General features: G+C 40.9%; 1 protein-coding gene and 1 non-coding gene across 2 annotated transcripts in view; one reads left to right on the forward strand and one right to left on the reverse strand.

Moving 5' to 3' along the window:
- LOC121614495 (cadherin-12-like) overlaps window positions 1-15,319 on the reverse strand; it is an 84,411-nt gene that overhangs the window by 18,971 nt on the left and 50,121 nt on the right. Inside the window, exons 5-8 of the mRNA XM_041948374.1 lie at window positions 13,633-13,752; window positions 11,591-11,758; window positions 11,238-11,425; window positions 1,207-1,460 (exon numbers count right to left, since the gene is read on the reverse strand). Coding sequence (XP_041804308.1) covers window positions 1,207-1,460; window positions 11,238-11,425; window positions 11,591-11,758; window positions 13,633-13,752 — 730 coding nt within the window. The remainder of the gene's footprint in view (window positions 1-1,206; window positions 1,461-11,237; window positions 11,426-11,590; window positions 11,759-13,632; window positions 13,753-15,319) is intronic.
- On the forward strand, window positions 7,459-7,530 carry trnae-uuc. The gene has a single exon. It is a non-coding gene; the product is annotated as a tRNA-Glu (tRNA).

Consider the following 15,319-nt stretch of genomic DNA (forward strand, 5'->3'; position numbering starts at 1 on the left):
AGTTCTCATACGTAAAAAAATAGGTTGTGTGTCAGCACCTTTTCAAAACACCAACATGATTGTTCCAAAAATTACTGTCAGGCTTTCTGATGGGCTGCCTCTACTTTGAAGGTCTGGCTGTGGATGACATGGCTCATGGTTCAGAGAAACCAGAGTCAACTGTGGGTACAAGTCAGACATGGACCTCAGTCTCTCCAATCATGTTTCCATACAAATAATTAATAACAGCAAATACAGTGTGCAAGAAACACAGTACTACCTGGACTGTGCTTGTCTATCAACATCATGACAAACATCACTTTTCATTAGAAAACAGAATCTGGAAAACGAACGACACACATCGTCAACATAATTTGTTGACTCAGTCATGCACCCCAACTTCTTCCATAAAACCTCGTCCACACCGGAGGCGTCGAATGGAACAGATTCACACTTCTGTTGTCTACAAAGGCTGCGCAGTGGCTCACATTGTACAAACACTATAGATCTGTAATTGCAACCCAAAGTGTTTTTAAGTGTTTTCTTTTCTTTCATTTTGTGCATGTAACCACAGTGTCTAAAGGTTCAGTTTTGTCTCTGTATGTATTTACAACACAAGTTCAGCTCTTATGATTGACATTGACTTTTAAAAGTGAGTGATTATAACAGCACAATGGGTGATTTTCACCTTGGACACAGGGGCACTCACTCCTGTTGGCTGACAGTAAAATGATGGGACTATTCTTTTTATAGCTGCTGTTGAATTAAGGTGCAGGCTGCCCACTTTAAAAGACAATTTACAACCACATGATACAGCCTACAGTGAATTCATGCATGTGAAATCACAAATACATGCGCTGGTGGAAAAATGAACCCACGTTGCATTACTCATTAGATGCAGTTCATGTGTTTCCTTCAGGGTTGGATTGTATCAGCTTTTCCCAAATCCATCACTGAATCTGTGTGTGAAGTTCTTGTGAAGTTTAACTAGTGACTTTTAGGCATGCATGGTTAAATAAATGTTCCAGACTGCATGCAAGTGTTTCAGTATTCATGCAGTTAAGAGTGAGAGGGAAACATACAATGGTGCTAATCTAACTGACACCAGCTAGTCTCTACTTAAAACGCTGACATTATTCCTAGGTTACGTCTGAACTTTGACAGTGGCCACATGCAGTTAAGGATGCTGTTAATATTATTCCCACTGACTAACAAGCTCCTTGTTACCTGACAGCACTGCTGCTGGCGTCCAGGTCGTGAGCCGTCACGGAACTGATGATGGTTCCTGGAGGAGTGTCCTCATACACGTCTATAGAGTAAGAGGGCTTGGTGAAGACCGGAGGCTCCTCCATGTCCAGGACATTCACCTTGACCGTTGCTGAGTCCTTGAAGGGCCCGAGATGAAGGAAACGGGGGTCGAGCTGTGCGTTGGACGCCTCAACCTTGAAGGTGTATGACTTCTTGGTCTCATAGTCAAGAGTCTGCAGAAACAAGAATAAAGAAATGGAGAGACATGGAGGGAGGAAATCATGAGAGAATACAGCTGCATGAAAAATTATATCTCAAACACTTGTTGCATCTCAGGCAAATGCTGCTGCATAGACAATATGATGTGCTTTACAATTACTTGATTGTTTGACGAGAGACATTTTTGTCTTGTCCACCAAAATAAAAGACAGCCCCACTTTGTCAAATATAATTTTGAAACAAGAAGAAGTTTTATTTTGGAACAATATGATACTTATCTAAAATTTTATCCTTTCCATTTTATAAAGGTATCGCTGTCTATAACCAGCTCTTAAACACTTTATTTTATTAATGAAAGTGAATAAATCTGCAAGCACAGAAGGAATATTTCAACCTGTTTCCAACAGACACTGATTTGTCTCAACTATTTCATAGACATGTGTCCATGTCCAGAAACAACAAAATATAAAATAAAATGAAATGAAATGCAACGACTCAAATTATGAGAAAACATTCAAGTTATGAACAAACAGTACAAAAAATTGCTTTTGGTTCCTCCTTTGTCTGAGGCATTTCAGGTCAATGTCAGTGGCTGATACAATACTAGGCGACCCAGTGACACAATTTGTATGACAGCATTACTAAGCCCCCCCATTAACCTGATCCAAGTACTATAGCAACCTACAATATTTTACAGTACAAGATGAGGGTACTGTAATCACAAGATACTTAGATACTGTCTTATAATTCTCAGATGCAGAACTAATTACAACAAGACAACATCTCACAACTATGAGGTACAGACGTCCCTAACCCTAATCAGAAGAGAAGGTCTCCATTTTTTGGGTGAGTGCAACACAATTCCATACTTGCGAAAATAAAAAATCTGTAAACTTCACCGTCTCTAATAAACTACAAAAGATGCCACCATTTGCATTCACACAAAAAGTTCCATATTTTCATTTCTGCGTTTCAAGCATGATGCCAGGATAACCTGCCTTATTGTTGCATAGCAACCGTAACTGCATCTTGATATATTAATTCCTCACAGCGGAGACTTCAAAGGGCAGCATATTTGGTTATTGATGTCCAGTCACTTTGATGAAGGCACCACTGACTGATTGATTTGGACACAGAAGGGGGTCGATTTCTATTCTTCCCCATGCTTATCTGTTTGTGAATGCACAGGAGAAAGATGCAGGAGACAGCCGCTTTGATATAGAAATGCAGCTGTAAACTGTACTGAGACACATTCATATATATGTCAAACTCAGTTTGTTGTGTGAAACTGAAGCCAGATCAGACTGGTGATACTCTCTGTTCTGTACTGTACACCAGACAGACGACCACGTGGACCTTTCTGCTTCACTGGAGATGCTGCCTACTCCTACTGGCTGTCGTACTACAAGAAATACTACCGGGGAGGGCATCATGACACACACGAACCCAAACACACAGACAGTACACACTTAATCTCCAGCTTACACAGACACACAGGACTTTCATCCACTCACTCCCAGCGACCTCGTGGGAAAGAAAGGTGCAGTTTGGTTTTTGTCATAATCTCTTCTAGACAGTTTCTCAGTTAAGATGTTTCCATCCGGCTAGAATGGGAGCAGCTGACATTTGTTTAATCAGAGTAAAATGTACAATTGATTTTCTCCAGAAGTTTAGAATTTCTGAGCATTTGAAGCTCACAATGTGCAGTCCATTTACTGGCCCGTCTTCCATCTCTCCTTTATAATCTTTCATTGTGTCCAGTGTTTATCCCTCTGAACTTAAGCAAGCAAATCCTCTTAGACTGCCTGGCATACAGCAGAACACTTTAACATAATGGTGGAGACACCTACAGGAAGAGGGACAGAAAGGCCAGGGTAAAAAATAGTTAGTGGCTCACACTAATAGAGTTTCAAATAGCTGCCCATCAGAGGAATTAAGTGTCTCCTGACTGACCTGAATTTGTCTGGTGGAGACCTGCGACACGATTATGGAAGGCGAGAGTTAAAATCTCTCTTGATCAATAAAATGCACTCTGCGTTTCACTTGACTGACGCATAGACTTGTAGGGTTAAGTGAGGGGAAAGGGAAAGGGAAAAGGGCTGACTGGCAGCGAGAGAGCCAGGGAGGATTTAACTGATTGGCATCTTGCCACATACGCTAGAGAGGAACATGAGAGTGGGGAGGGAAGGTGTGGAGAGAGGAGAGTAGTTTGAGATAGATTAAAGTCTGATAGAGCTGCTACTTTTCACATCACAATAAAAAAACTGGATATTTCATCAGTATGTGTCTGCAACCTGTGTGTTCACGCCTACATTTTTGCCTGAAACGGTCTTTTCAGGTGTTGGCCTGTTGACATGTCATGTACTTACAGTCAACAATTGGCTGTTGCGGCTATCAAGGTGAGGGTGAGGCTAGCAGCCACAGCACAGAGCTCTCCCAACGACAATGATTAAGGAAAGCAAAGTGAAATCAGAAAACAAAAGAGCAAAGCTAGACATTTAAATATGTCGAACCCTAACGTTGCTCTTTATTTACGCATTTGCTGTGTCAGCTGACTTCCTCTTAAAGCCTGAGGTGCCTGTATGGGTGCTGGCTACTGTGTACCTCAGCTCCTGGCCAGATGCCAGAATGTCGGCTTTCTTAAAGTCACACTCTGTGACTTAGCTAATCCTCAAACACCGAGCCTTACTCCCAGTGCATCACACCTGCGTTAATAAGGGTTCAAGACCCGAAGCGTCTTTCTTCTTTTTTCTGCCGCAACAGCTCAAATTGTCATGAACTGGAAGAGCTAGAAACATGAAACTCAGCCCCAAAAGCTGGAAATTATTTGCAAGTGCTTCCCAAGAAATAGGAGCCAGCCAGATGGTGGCGCTGTAATTAAGGCTCAAAGTTTCAGTTTTGGAAAGGCCTCCCCCCTCACATCAAAAGCCCAAATGACTTGAAATTGGACCCACAAATCCACCTCAATGTGCTCTACAAAAAAACTTGTCAAGGCACTGAGCTTAGCAGGATAATGGTCATAACTCATCACTGATTTGTCCAATCATCATAAATGGTGGTGCATATCTTCAGGACCTGATTGGTAATAGGCCCAGCGAAGCATTTTGGGTCTGACTTGTAGGTGGTGCCATAAATACCAAAAATGTTGAATTTCAGAATTTCAATTTAAGTGTGCCTGCTCTGGGCGCAAGTATCAAAATCAGTCATATGGATTGGTGCCAGTGGGCACGCGCATCACATATTTGCTCATAACTTAAGACACCTTTGAGCAATCCTCATTAAACTCATTGGAGACATCCCACACTATTTCCTGAATACACACACTGCTTTCATTCAGAGAGAGACAAATGGCAGAACCTGGAACGTGCAATCATCGACCTGATGCAGGTTTTGTATTGATGAAACAAGTGTGTGATTTGTCTCACTCCTTGTCCAAACAGAACTAAACTAGCTGAAGTGGCTTTGCTCAACTCTGTGAGGCCTGACACACGCTCTCTGCTGCTCATGACCTTAATTTTGACCCATTAAGCTGCTTCCTTCTGTTGAGTGACTCGGACCCACAAATCGACACGTGCGGCTAAATTTGGCTTTGTTTGGCCACTTGGGGGTCAGTGCTGACAACAACACTGACAAATTTTCTGCCATATAATGTAGATATGTATTGGCAAACAGACGCCTTATCTCCAGTACATGTGGAGCTGCATAGAGCTTTATTAGCATTCATTTGGAGTTATGTTTATGTCCAACTGATGAATATAAGAGCCATATTCACTCTCCTTTTAGCTCTAGTTTGGTCTCCACCAACTCCTGAGAAAAATATATTTGGCTTTTTGGTTGATTTACGCTCCACTATGTTTACCAGGTAGTCTCAAACTGTGTCTTTTCTTGTGTTAGGTGCTGGGCAGGTAGTGCAGTGGATTTATTAAAGCACAAAACGGCAAAGTTGAGGACTGTTGAACCAAAATAATGACTTGAAAAAGGCTAAACCCCAACCCCCCGCCCCAATGATCTGATCATGGGCTATATTATTTTTTAAAGCAAGCACGTCTCGGAGAGCATTTTGGTGACTGGAATACTATTTATGGAATTGGAGTAATTGTGCCTTCTTCCAGCAATAACAAGGCTGTATTTAGGGGAACATTAGACAAATAGCCTAACGAAAAGAGTGAGTGAATTACAAATGCCTCCCAGGATTATGGAAAATAAACGTGGGAGATGTTTGGTGGCTCTTAGAACTCAACTGACCGGACTAATGCTGTGAACAGATAGAAAACGATCTGACAGGCCTACATAATAAGTATTTAACTGGCTGCTTCATTCATATCAGAGACGTCAGAAGACATCACTGCATAAACAGGCCTGAACTTCAATCCAGTGTGTGTCCACACTCTGTCAGAAAAAGTTTTCACCATGAAAAGCAAATCTGATGTATCCTGAATATGTTGTGGTCCAAAATGCTGTCATCCTGTCACTCACATCTGACTGTGAGACACTTGTTCACCAAACATATGAAAACTGATTTACAGGTTAAGTTAAATGAAGGACAATTATTATTAAAACTCAAGACTAATCCAAGCATTTAAAACTCGCAAAACAATGTCTACACGTATTCCCAAATCAAACTTTTACCTGTGAATCACAAATGTGGCACGTCAACCTTCGCAGTCTCACCGCTCACTGAGTCTCTTTCAACAGTGACTCAGGTTTTCCTTTGGAACAATGAATCAACTTAAAAATGACAAGTTCCTCAGGAGTTCAGTGCACATGAAACAGCTTCATGTCCTCATTCTGTAACCCTGTTGAATTGTCATTTTCCTTTTCTGTAATGTGTCCTGGGGGGAAACTGCATCAGGTATCTCCTCACAGGTTTGTGTCTACCTGCTGCTGTGGCTCATTTTCTCTTTTACCATTCAAATGTTCCTCAGTTTTCTGGCTGAACCTCTTGATCACTTCCTGCTACTTCAAATACTGAGATCTGCACAAACACAACAGCAATTGCACAGAGCAGAACAGAAACCCACCTGAGGCCTGTTGTATAGAATCTACATGAAATAATGTTTACTAGTAGTGTATAGCATACCCTCCAGTGTGCAAAAGGATTCTTTGTCAGCTTGAAATTGTGCTTCCACGCAATAATAAAAATGATCACATCAGACAGTTCATAGCTTATACATTTCTTTCAGCTGTAATTGTATGAATATATTCATATTCTTGTGTATTTCTGTGCAAGGTTCTATAGTATAGAACTAACAGACCATATCTGCAGTTTTCCATCTAATTACTTTGGAGCAAAATATGCATATTTCAAGGACTGACTTTAAGATTTCCACTCTGTTCACATACATGAAGTGAAACTGAATGCAGAGGAGGCACCGGCTAATAGCTAGCCAGTCAAACTCTAAAGTCACTCTTGGTTTTAATGCATTGAGGGGTTGTGTGTCACCCTTTAATTCAGTTCTGTCAGCTTGTACCGTTTGAACCATTCATACCATGGTCTGGGTGAATACTTGATTCTGATTGGCTGCCGTGTCTATTATGTCCTCATGATGGACACTACTAAGGAGTTTCAATTAAACTATTTCTTCACCGTACTGACTACAAAGCTTGTAACTAAAATGAGTAACCATAGCAACAGGGACGCAGTCAAAGCCTCTGTTTGCAATCCACTGCAACTTGTTAACAAGCAAACATGTAATTACAACAATGAGTGACTTCAACCTGACAACTTTGATGGCTGGGATGTAGCTGAAGAAAGAGAAACTTAAAAAAAGGGAGAAACGACACAAGGAGTGAGCATCAAATCAAACAGAAGATGAAGATGACAGCACTGAGTGTCCTTCAGCTCCTCATCCTCTGAAGACCACAGGATGGCGACTGTAATACACAAGCTGCAAGAGGTACACTGCCCCTCTGAACGCACTGAGATTGTGTATCACAAAAGTGATCATTACACGTCCCAACTCGTTCATTTATTCCTGAAAACTGTGGCAAACCCATATGTGACCATGTGAGTCCCATATGGTCTAGCGGTTAGGATTCCTGGTTTTCACCCAGGCGGCCCGGGTTCGACTCCCGGTATGGGAATTACGCTTTGAGAGGTTGGAACAGCGGCTCAGCGGTTCAATTCCCCCAATTTGGGTGTGGTGGAGACTCCATTAGTTGGCAGATGTGCCCTTGAGCAAGGCACTTAAGCCCCCCAATATGCTCCCTGGGTGCTTGATTATTGCATCTGTGTGTGTTTCAACAGCGATGGATTAAAAGCAGTGAATATTAATAAACTTGAACTTAATTTTGGGACAAACATACTGTCACATTATGTTTTCTGTTTGTCCATGTGCAATGTTATTGGCTTTCAATCTGCTAGTTTTCTGGCTCGTAGATCAGTCAAAGTGTTGCATGAACTCACGTATAACCAAGGCATATCAAAGGTTCATCCTATTTACTGGAGCTGTGAACAATGGAATACATAAGAAACTTATGGAATGGTAATGATTGTTCTAAGTATTAGTCAAACCCTCATGTGTTCCCATGGAAACTGAGTAATGGCTTGTGAAAAACGTTTGAGTGTGATTGCAAAACGCATGAAAATGTAAATTAATGCCCCTTTTTATTTTTTTTTTTCGATGGCAAGTGACCATGGTATCAGCAGGATAATCCCCTTTGAGGTGTCTATAATCAGGAATTAATGGACTCCATGGAGACAGCCGTCTGGCCTACCCCTCATCCATTAATTCCTGATAATGCACCTCATCATTATCTCTTATAAATATCATGCCTACCTCACAACCAGCTGGTTAGGCAGCTCATCAACATCAACAATACTGATAAGCCAAATTGAACTAATAGTAATGAGAAGCCGTATCACCACTTAGATAATTATGCAGAAGTCATCTGCAGGGTCGGACAACAAAACTTGGTTGTTGGAACTAGGTTGGCTGAAATGATGCTGGGAGGGCGGCGAGAGTGAATGACAACATTAAAGTTAAACAACCAACTGAAACTCAATATAAAGCTGTAAAGTGAAGGGGAAGTGCAAGTTCAGTGATGATTCTGCAGGTCACGTCACTCCAATAAGCCTTTCTCACATTGTTTCCACGCTTTCCTTTGAAACATGGCCATTGTAAGAAAAATTGGTTATAGCCAGTTTAGGTGAAGGCTCTGAAAGCTATCATCCGTGGTAGACATGCAAAAACAATAAAGAACTGATTAGACGTTCCTCTGGTGCCTTCTGTGATATATAGAGCATACAAATACTGTAGTTTCATCAAGTTGCAGAGAGCAAGCCTACTTTCAGATCGGGTTTTAAAGGTCTGCTATTGACCAGAAAAGGACTTTGAAGAACATTTTGGTCAAATGTTGTGTAATGGTGAGTCAACTCCTTTTTAATGCTCAACAACTGCTTCTTTGCTTTAAAACAATGAGCAGGGACAGCATGTCAGCACTGAGAGCCGTGGATTTATGGCTTATCTCATTTCTAAAATAAGAGGCGTAGCCGGCAAAGTTTCGTGCTCAGAAAGTAGCTGTCGTGTCTGTTCTGATTTAGAGGACAGTCTGAAATAAAAGCCTCTGCAGTCCTCTGATGTTGAACTGCTTGATGTGATGTGACATGTGCGCTGTGTGTTCCAGAGTGTGTTTCTCTGTGGGTGTGTATATGACTGTGATATGAGGTGGTATCCCTCTAGATGGAGCATTTAACAGAGTTTAAGTTTTCATCGTCCTCAGATGACTCCATTTGGAAGACTATCACTCTGAGACCTGATTCCCACTGAAAACCTTTACGAGGAGTTTAAATCAGTGATGCTGTAGTCCACCAGGAGCAAAAGTCATACATTCAGCTTTACGCTTGAAAATAAAAAATGCAAGACATTATTTTTCCATCGGGGCAGACTGGGTATCGTCCAAAAAATAAACCAAAAACTGAACAATAAAACAACCTCTGCCTCTGATCACATCAAATCCCAAATTAATCTTTTTTTTTTTTCTCTCTGTCTTCCCCCGACGCTCTTTTGTTCCTCTGGCTTGCCTCTGCACCTTCCTTTCTTTCTCTCCTCTTCCTCAGACTACAGATCTTAAATTGTCAGGGGGGTCTAATGGCTGACACTGCAAAATGAAGACTGCTTTGTGTGTAACACATTATCTAGTCTAATAGCTTGGTTCAGCAGTAGGTTAAGAGGCAGAATGATTGGGATCACAGCCAGATCAGCACATTCCTCCCACTCGTAGATCACTGACAGAACATCACTGACAAAAAGCTGGTGTTTGCAAAATTTTCCTTTGGTTCTAACTAACTAAAATTTTATCATGGGATAATACAGTCAGTTGTTCATGGACCTGATTTGGGTGAATGAATGAATACTTTATTTACCAGGGGACTGGGCATTATTTTTTCGGCTGCTGTCATGCTCTTGTCAATAAACTCAATACTGCCTGCAGAAATGTTGCATTAAACACGTTAAAATGACAAGCCATATGGTGACTTTTATTGTGAATCACATGAAACGCAATTTCTTTGTCGCTGACACAAGTCAGATCTGACTGCAGTCATTCATTCTGATTAAGTTTTCTCTTGAGTTTCTATGTTAGACTGCAGTCAGTGTTAGATGAAGAGTTTCAGGTGACAGGCAGCAAACCTCCAGCTCCTCAGCAAGGTAGCCACACCGACCAACTTATTGCAACCACTAACCAGGTGTTGGCAGATCAACCAGGACTGAAATCTGAAGGATTTTTAATTACAAGAGCTTCTCTTGTGGGCTTTTAATTTCAAAAAATGTCATGTGAGTAAATATGGAAATAGCAAAGACTCATTTTAATGCAAGCAGGTATTGTGTAATTGTGTTTCCTTTGAAAATCTTTGCAGTGTTTTGAAAGCAAAACACCAAAAATCCTGCTGTTAACTATTCACAGACCTCCAAGGGCTTCTATAGATTCTATAGATTTCTTTCTATAGACTTCACTTAGCTGCCTTCTGCGATCTCAACAGATTTCAGTTGCCTTGTCATAACTGGTGATTTTAACATTTACACTGATGATCCCGAAGACAATTCTGTGTGAAACTTTGATCTACTGCAGCATGTGAAAAGGCCCACACACAAGCGAGGACACACACTGGATCTGATTGTTAGCTGGGTGTTGATATTCCTAGGGACCATGTCTGTGTTTCTCTTTCTGATATGTCACTTTCTCCTCCCACCCAAACAGGATCAGTTTCTGTCACACAAAAGGTAAATAAATGAGCACGATTCACTTCTTGTGGAAGCTATGTCCATGACATCACACTGTTGATTCGCTCTTTGATCACTTCGACAGTAAAACTCAGTTACTGACACCATCGCACCTGAAAAGATAAAAGATCATCTCTGGCAGCCTCTCATTTTGTGGCTAATTTTCAGCACTACTTGTGCTTTGATAGTAAAATCAACTGGACGGAATCTGAAGTTTGACTTTTTGATAGAGTTTTGATCTCATGATGAAAACAAAGAACAGATCTAAACAAAAAAAAAGAAAATGAAGATGATTCTGGTGCTGTACTGATGGAATTAGTGATGTGGAAATGTACATTATGCAGAATTTACACATTATGGTCCATTGGATTCCAGACCCCCAGCCTGCTTGGCTGGCATGAACCTGAACTGGCTCAGACTGGCCATGCTGCAGCTATTCCTTGAGGCCTCTCTATTTTTTGAGGATACATACCCCAATGGATTGTATCGTATATCAAGCTGGTACAGTACAGTATATGTACTGCAGCTGTCAAAAGCAGCTAGTGCGTAGTTGATAATGAGTGAATATACCTTTTTCAAGACTACAACTCCCTCTTGACTTTGGCCATTGGAGATGATGTCAAACATGTTGCCCTCATCTCCTGGAACAATGGCATAATCCACCTCTGCATGGCTACCAGCATCCAGATCATGGGCTCGAATCTGACCCACTGCCGAGCCGACTGGCGCAGACTCCGGCACTCGCAGATGGAAAATGCCTGACAGAATGACAGAGGAGAGGGAAAGGAAATAAAGCAATAAATTACAATTAAAGAAGGAAAATGTAACTGATTTTATTGATACATTTAGACGTATAAACGAATCGAACCCGTTCTCCTCCCAAACAATCAACCAGTCAGACATCATTGTTGAGACTGTCTTACTCTTAGCAAAGCGTGGTGGGTTGTCATTGACGTCACTGAGGGTGATGTTGATGGTGGTGGTGGAGGCAAGCCCCCCCAGCTGACCTCCCATGTCCTTGGCCTGGAGAAGAACCTGGTACTCCCCTTTAACCTCACGGTCCATGTTGGCTAGAGCTGTTCTGATCACTCCTGGAGGTAGAGGCATTGAAAAGGGTCCTCATTATGATTTTTAGCCTTCCATATTGAGATTTTTACATATACAGTGGATGCTGGATCTAACCCTTATTAGGCCAGCATATCACAGCATTTTGCCTATGGAAGCCATTATTCAAAATGACTAATTACGTCTAAGTGCCTCCTGTCTCTCTCAGCATTTGATCAGGACTGAACCAGCATGGAGTTCAAAAATCCAGGCAAGGACAGTTGAAGATAAATCATACCAGGGGAGGAGGACTGAAATGTGTCCTAAAGGTTCCCAAGACTATTGTTTATTATGACTTTAATTGCTGCACATTTAATAATAAGCATTACATCTTATACCAATATATGTTATTATAGTAGTTATAATAACTGTTGTTTAATGTGGGATAGACTTTGACTGTGAAGAGACTGGTTAACAAACACGACTCTTCACTCTGTAATATTCTAATAAAGTTAGTTGGTTTGTACTGTATTTAACATGCGTAAACTGCTGCTGTGAATCAAACAGACTGTGTTTACTTGTGTAGGCATGTGTGTAATCAACTTGTGGAGAGATCAGTGCACGGCGTATGGAGGACCTAGACGAACTAAAAATGCTGGCACATGCTCTTCAGCTATGCGCACAGCTGTTGTGTTCACTGTTGCTCGTTGACTGGTACATCAACAGGAAGCAGTGCATTTAACACTGAATATTGAGCGGAACAAATTATCTCGCTTTAAACTTTTGAAGGATCTGATTAAATGTCTGTTGTGGGGGTAACAAACTTCTATGTATGATATGTTTGGTGGGTATGTGATTCCACGTTCCTGCATGAAAACACCCCTGGAAGTATTGGCAATGCCACTGGCTAACAATAACACTAAACATTTGTACATTTCTGACAAGGCCTGATGAAGGAGAGCACGTCGAAAAAAAAAACCAGGACTGCCCCTCAGTAGTGCCGGTCACATGTATTTAACAATTCAGAGTTGATGGCTTCACTTTTGATTAGGACAGAATAAAGGAACTAAACAGGTCAATGCAGAGAAGACAAACTTGCTTTAATTGCTAGTCAAAGGCTTTTTGTTTCCTTTTTGCCTCATTCTGCATGCATCTGTGCACAAATTGGGAATATATATAAAAAAAAAAAAAAAAAAAATTGACCACCCTCTGTTCACCTACCAGGACTGGGTCAACATGTGAGGTTGGGTCAACATAGCATTCTGCAAGGTTATTGTTATTATTGTAACTTTAAAATACAAAATCACATCTAAAAGCACCTTTTTAAAATCACAAAAATGGATTTATAATATGCTTCTCTGATTCACACTTGATTTGTCATATGTAGAAATTATAAAGAGGAACACCGGTGTTAAAGAGGGGGAAGTTTAGTGGCATGTAAAGGTTTCAGTGGAGGAAAAAACGGCCACAGTCACTGATGGCTTCCAACATTCTCCAACCAGTTTGATGTTTTCACCAATAAAATCCCCTTTGTTTCATCCCTTAATCTTGAATGCAGTCAGTCTCAATTTCACATTGAAGGACGCTCCACCTCAGTGAAAATGAAACATGACAGTTCATATTCAGAGTAATTACTGGTTGGTTGAGACGTCTTTTAAGAGACTGAAAAGCTCTACGACCCCTGCAGCACTTGCTTTAGCATTCAGGTGCAGCACTGAGGAGAAACTCACTCTCACAACCACTTTCTGTGTCATGACCAGTTTCATCTCATGCTTTCTAGGAGGGGGTGAAGACAGCTGGGAGTGTGAGCTGCGGGTTCAGGCAGAAGTCACAGATCGGTTATGTATGAATAACTCTTGCTTCATTATGGAAGTTGTAATGGAAAAGTGCTACTGTGACATGAATACTGTTGTCCTCTTACCCGTCTTGGCATCTACAGAGAAGTATGGCTGACCATGAAGGATGCTGTAGACGATACGTGCACTGTTGCCATATGTGGGGTCATCTGCATCTGTGGCAGTCACCTGTGTCACGTAGGTTCCTGAACAAACACACATGCACACAAGTTATGTTATAATATGTTTCCCTTCTCAACACTACAATACAGCTATGCTAAAGTGTCATGTCTAGCAACTCCACGCTATACAGTGCAAAAGCTTAGAAAAGAGAAAACATAGCTACATCTATTCTTCGCAGCTGACCTCTCATAGATAGGATTATGTTTTTATCATATGGATACTTGTGCTGTTTGCAACCATAGCTAATCCGCTACAGTATATTGCTGTGTTTCACATAGACATACTGGGGTCAAGCGTGTGTTCTCTCAAAGCACTTTAGGCCTCAGCTGAAGCATTAACAGCTTAAGGCCTAAAGACCTTGACTGTTAAATTACCTCTCAGTAATGGTATTTAGCAGACAGATGGGCCACTAAGTCTAGCTTAGTATGCTGTGTGTGCATGCGTGAGTGTCTGTATGTGCTGCAGCTACAACTTAATTTGTCCAAGCAGACTGTAAAGTGAAACTTAAGAACTGAGCAGAACGAAAAAGCTTAGAAAATAAAATTATATAATGCCTGGTTTCCAGATTTTGTGCAGATTGATTTTTTGAATTGCGTTACATTTGTTTTTTCATTGTTCACAACATTTTTCCCTCTGGTGTTGATCAGTAAGGATGATGATGTCATTAGATCATCTCTTCAGTGCACCCGACACAAAGTAGGATCTCAACAAATACTGTCCAGTCGCCATTAAATGCAATGTATTCAAGGTCCCATGGGGGTGAATCCTAATGTTTTGGTGAACCTCCAACCAATCATCTAACGCTACCATTGTACAAATCAAAGAGATGACATAGATAACTAGCTATCTTGGATAACTAAGAACTTTGAGAATAAATATGCCTTTCCTTTCCTCTCGTGTCATTCTCAGGTTAAATTCTATATTTCTGCAGAGAAAAATTTCAGATTTCCAGGAACGTTGTTGACAATCAATCCTAATGTTTTTTTTACTTTCTGACCTTTCATTTGGCACTTTTTCAGTTTTCTCCAAAACATTCTTGAAATCTATTGGGCAGATGTCCACAAATTATATGACAGATTTTCATCTGGTACTGACTTCCTAAGTGCATCTGGTGGTAGATGTAGTGCTGCTGGAGCACACCGGAACACCCCACCATATTTTTCCACCAAGACAGTAAATAAAATATTCACAGTTCCCATAACCAGGTTGAAATCCCTATATTGTTTAAGGGCTTGTAATCGAGTCATCACCAAATCATTTGTCATGCAAGAGAGCCAATAAAAACAAATGAAATGTTCAAGTTGTCATATTGACATGAAAGGTGTATGATTGATTGACAGCGTCAGGAAGGAAGAAGGAAACTTGATATTAGGTGTAATAGGTGTTACAGGCCAGGTTTTTGAGCTGGTAGAGAATAATGAGTCACAAGCAAACAAAATCATCAGCCTCTTAAAAAGCTCCACATGTAGAGATGCTTTTTAGTTTTTTAAGATACTATGGATTTTATTAATCCTCAGCCAGGGAAATCTGGGTGTTACAGGCAGCAGGCAATAACAGTAAGAAAAGTATAGCCTTTGAATAGAGAAATAC

Source organism: Chelmon rostratus, chromosome 12 (assembly GCF_017976325.1).
Source record: "Chelmon rostratus isolate fCheRos1 chromosome 12, fCheRos1.pri, whole genome shotgun sequence".
In the NCBI taxonomy this organism is placed as follows: domain Eukaryota; kingdom Metazoa; phylum Chordata; class Actinopteri; order Chaetodontiformes; family Chaetodontidae; genus Chelmon; species Chelmon rostratus.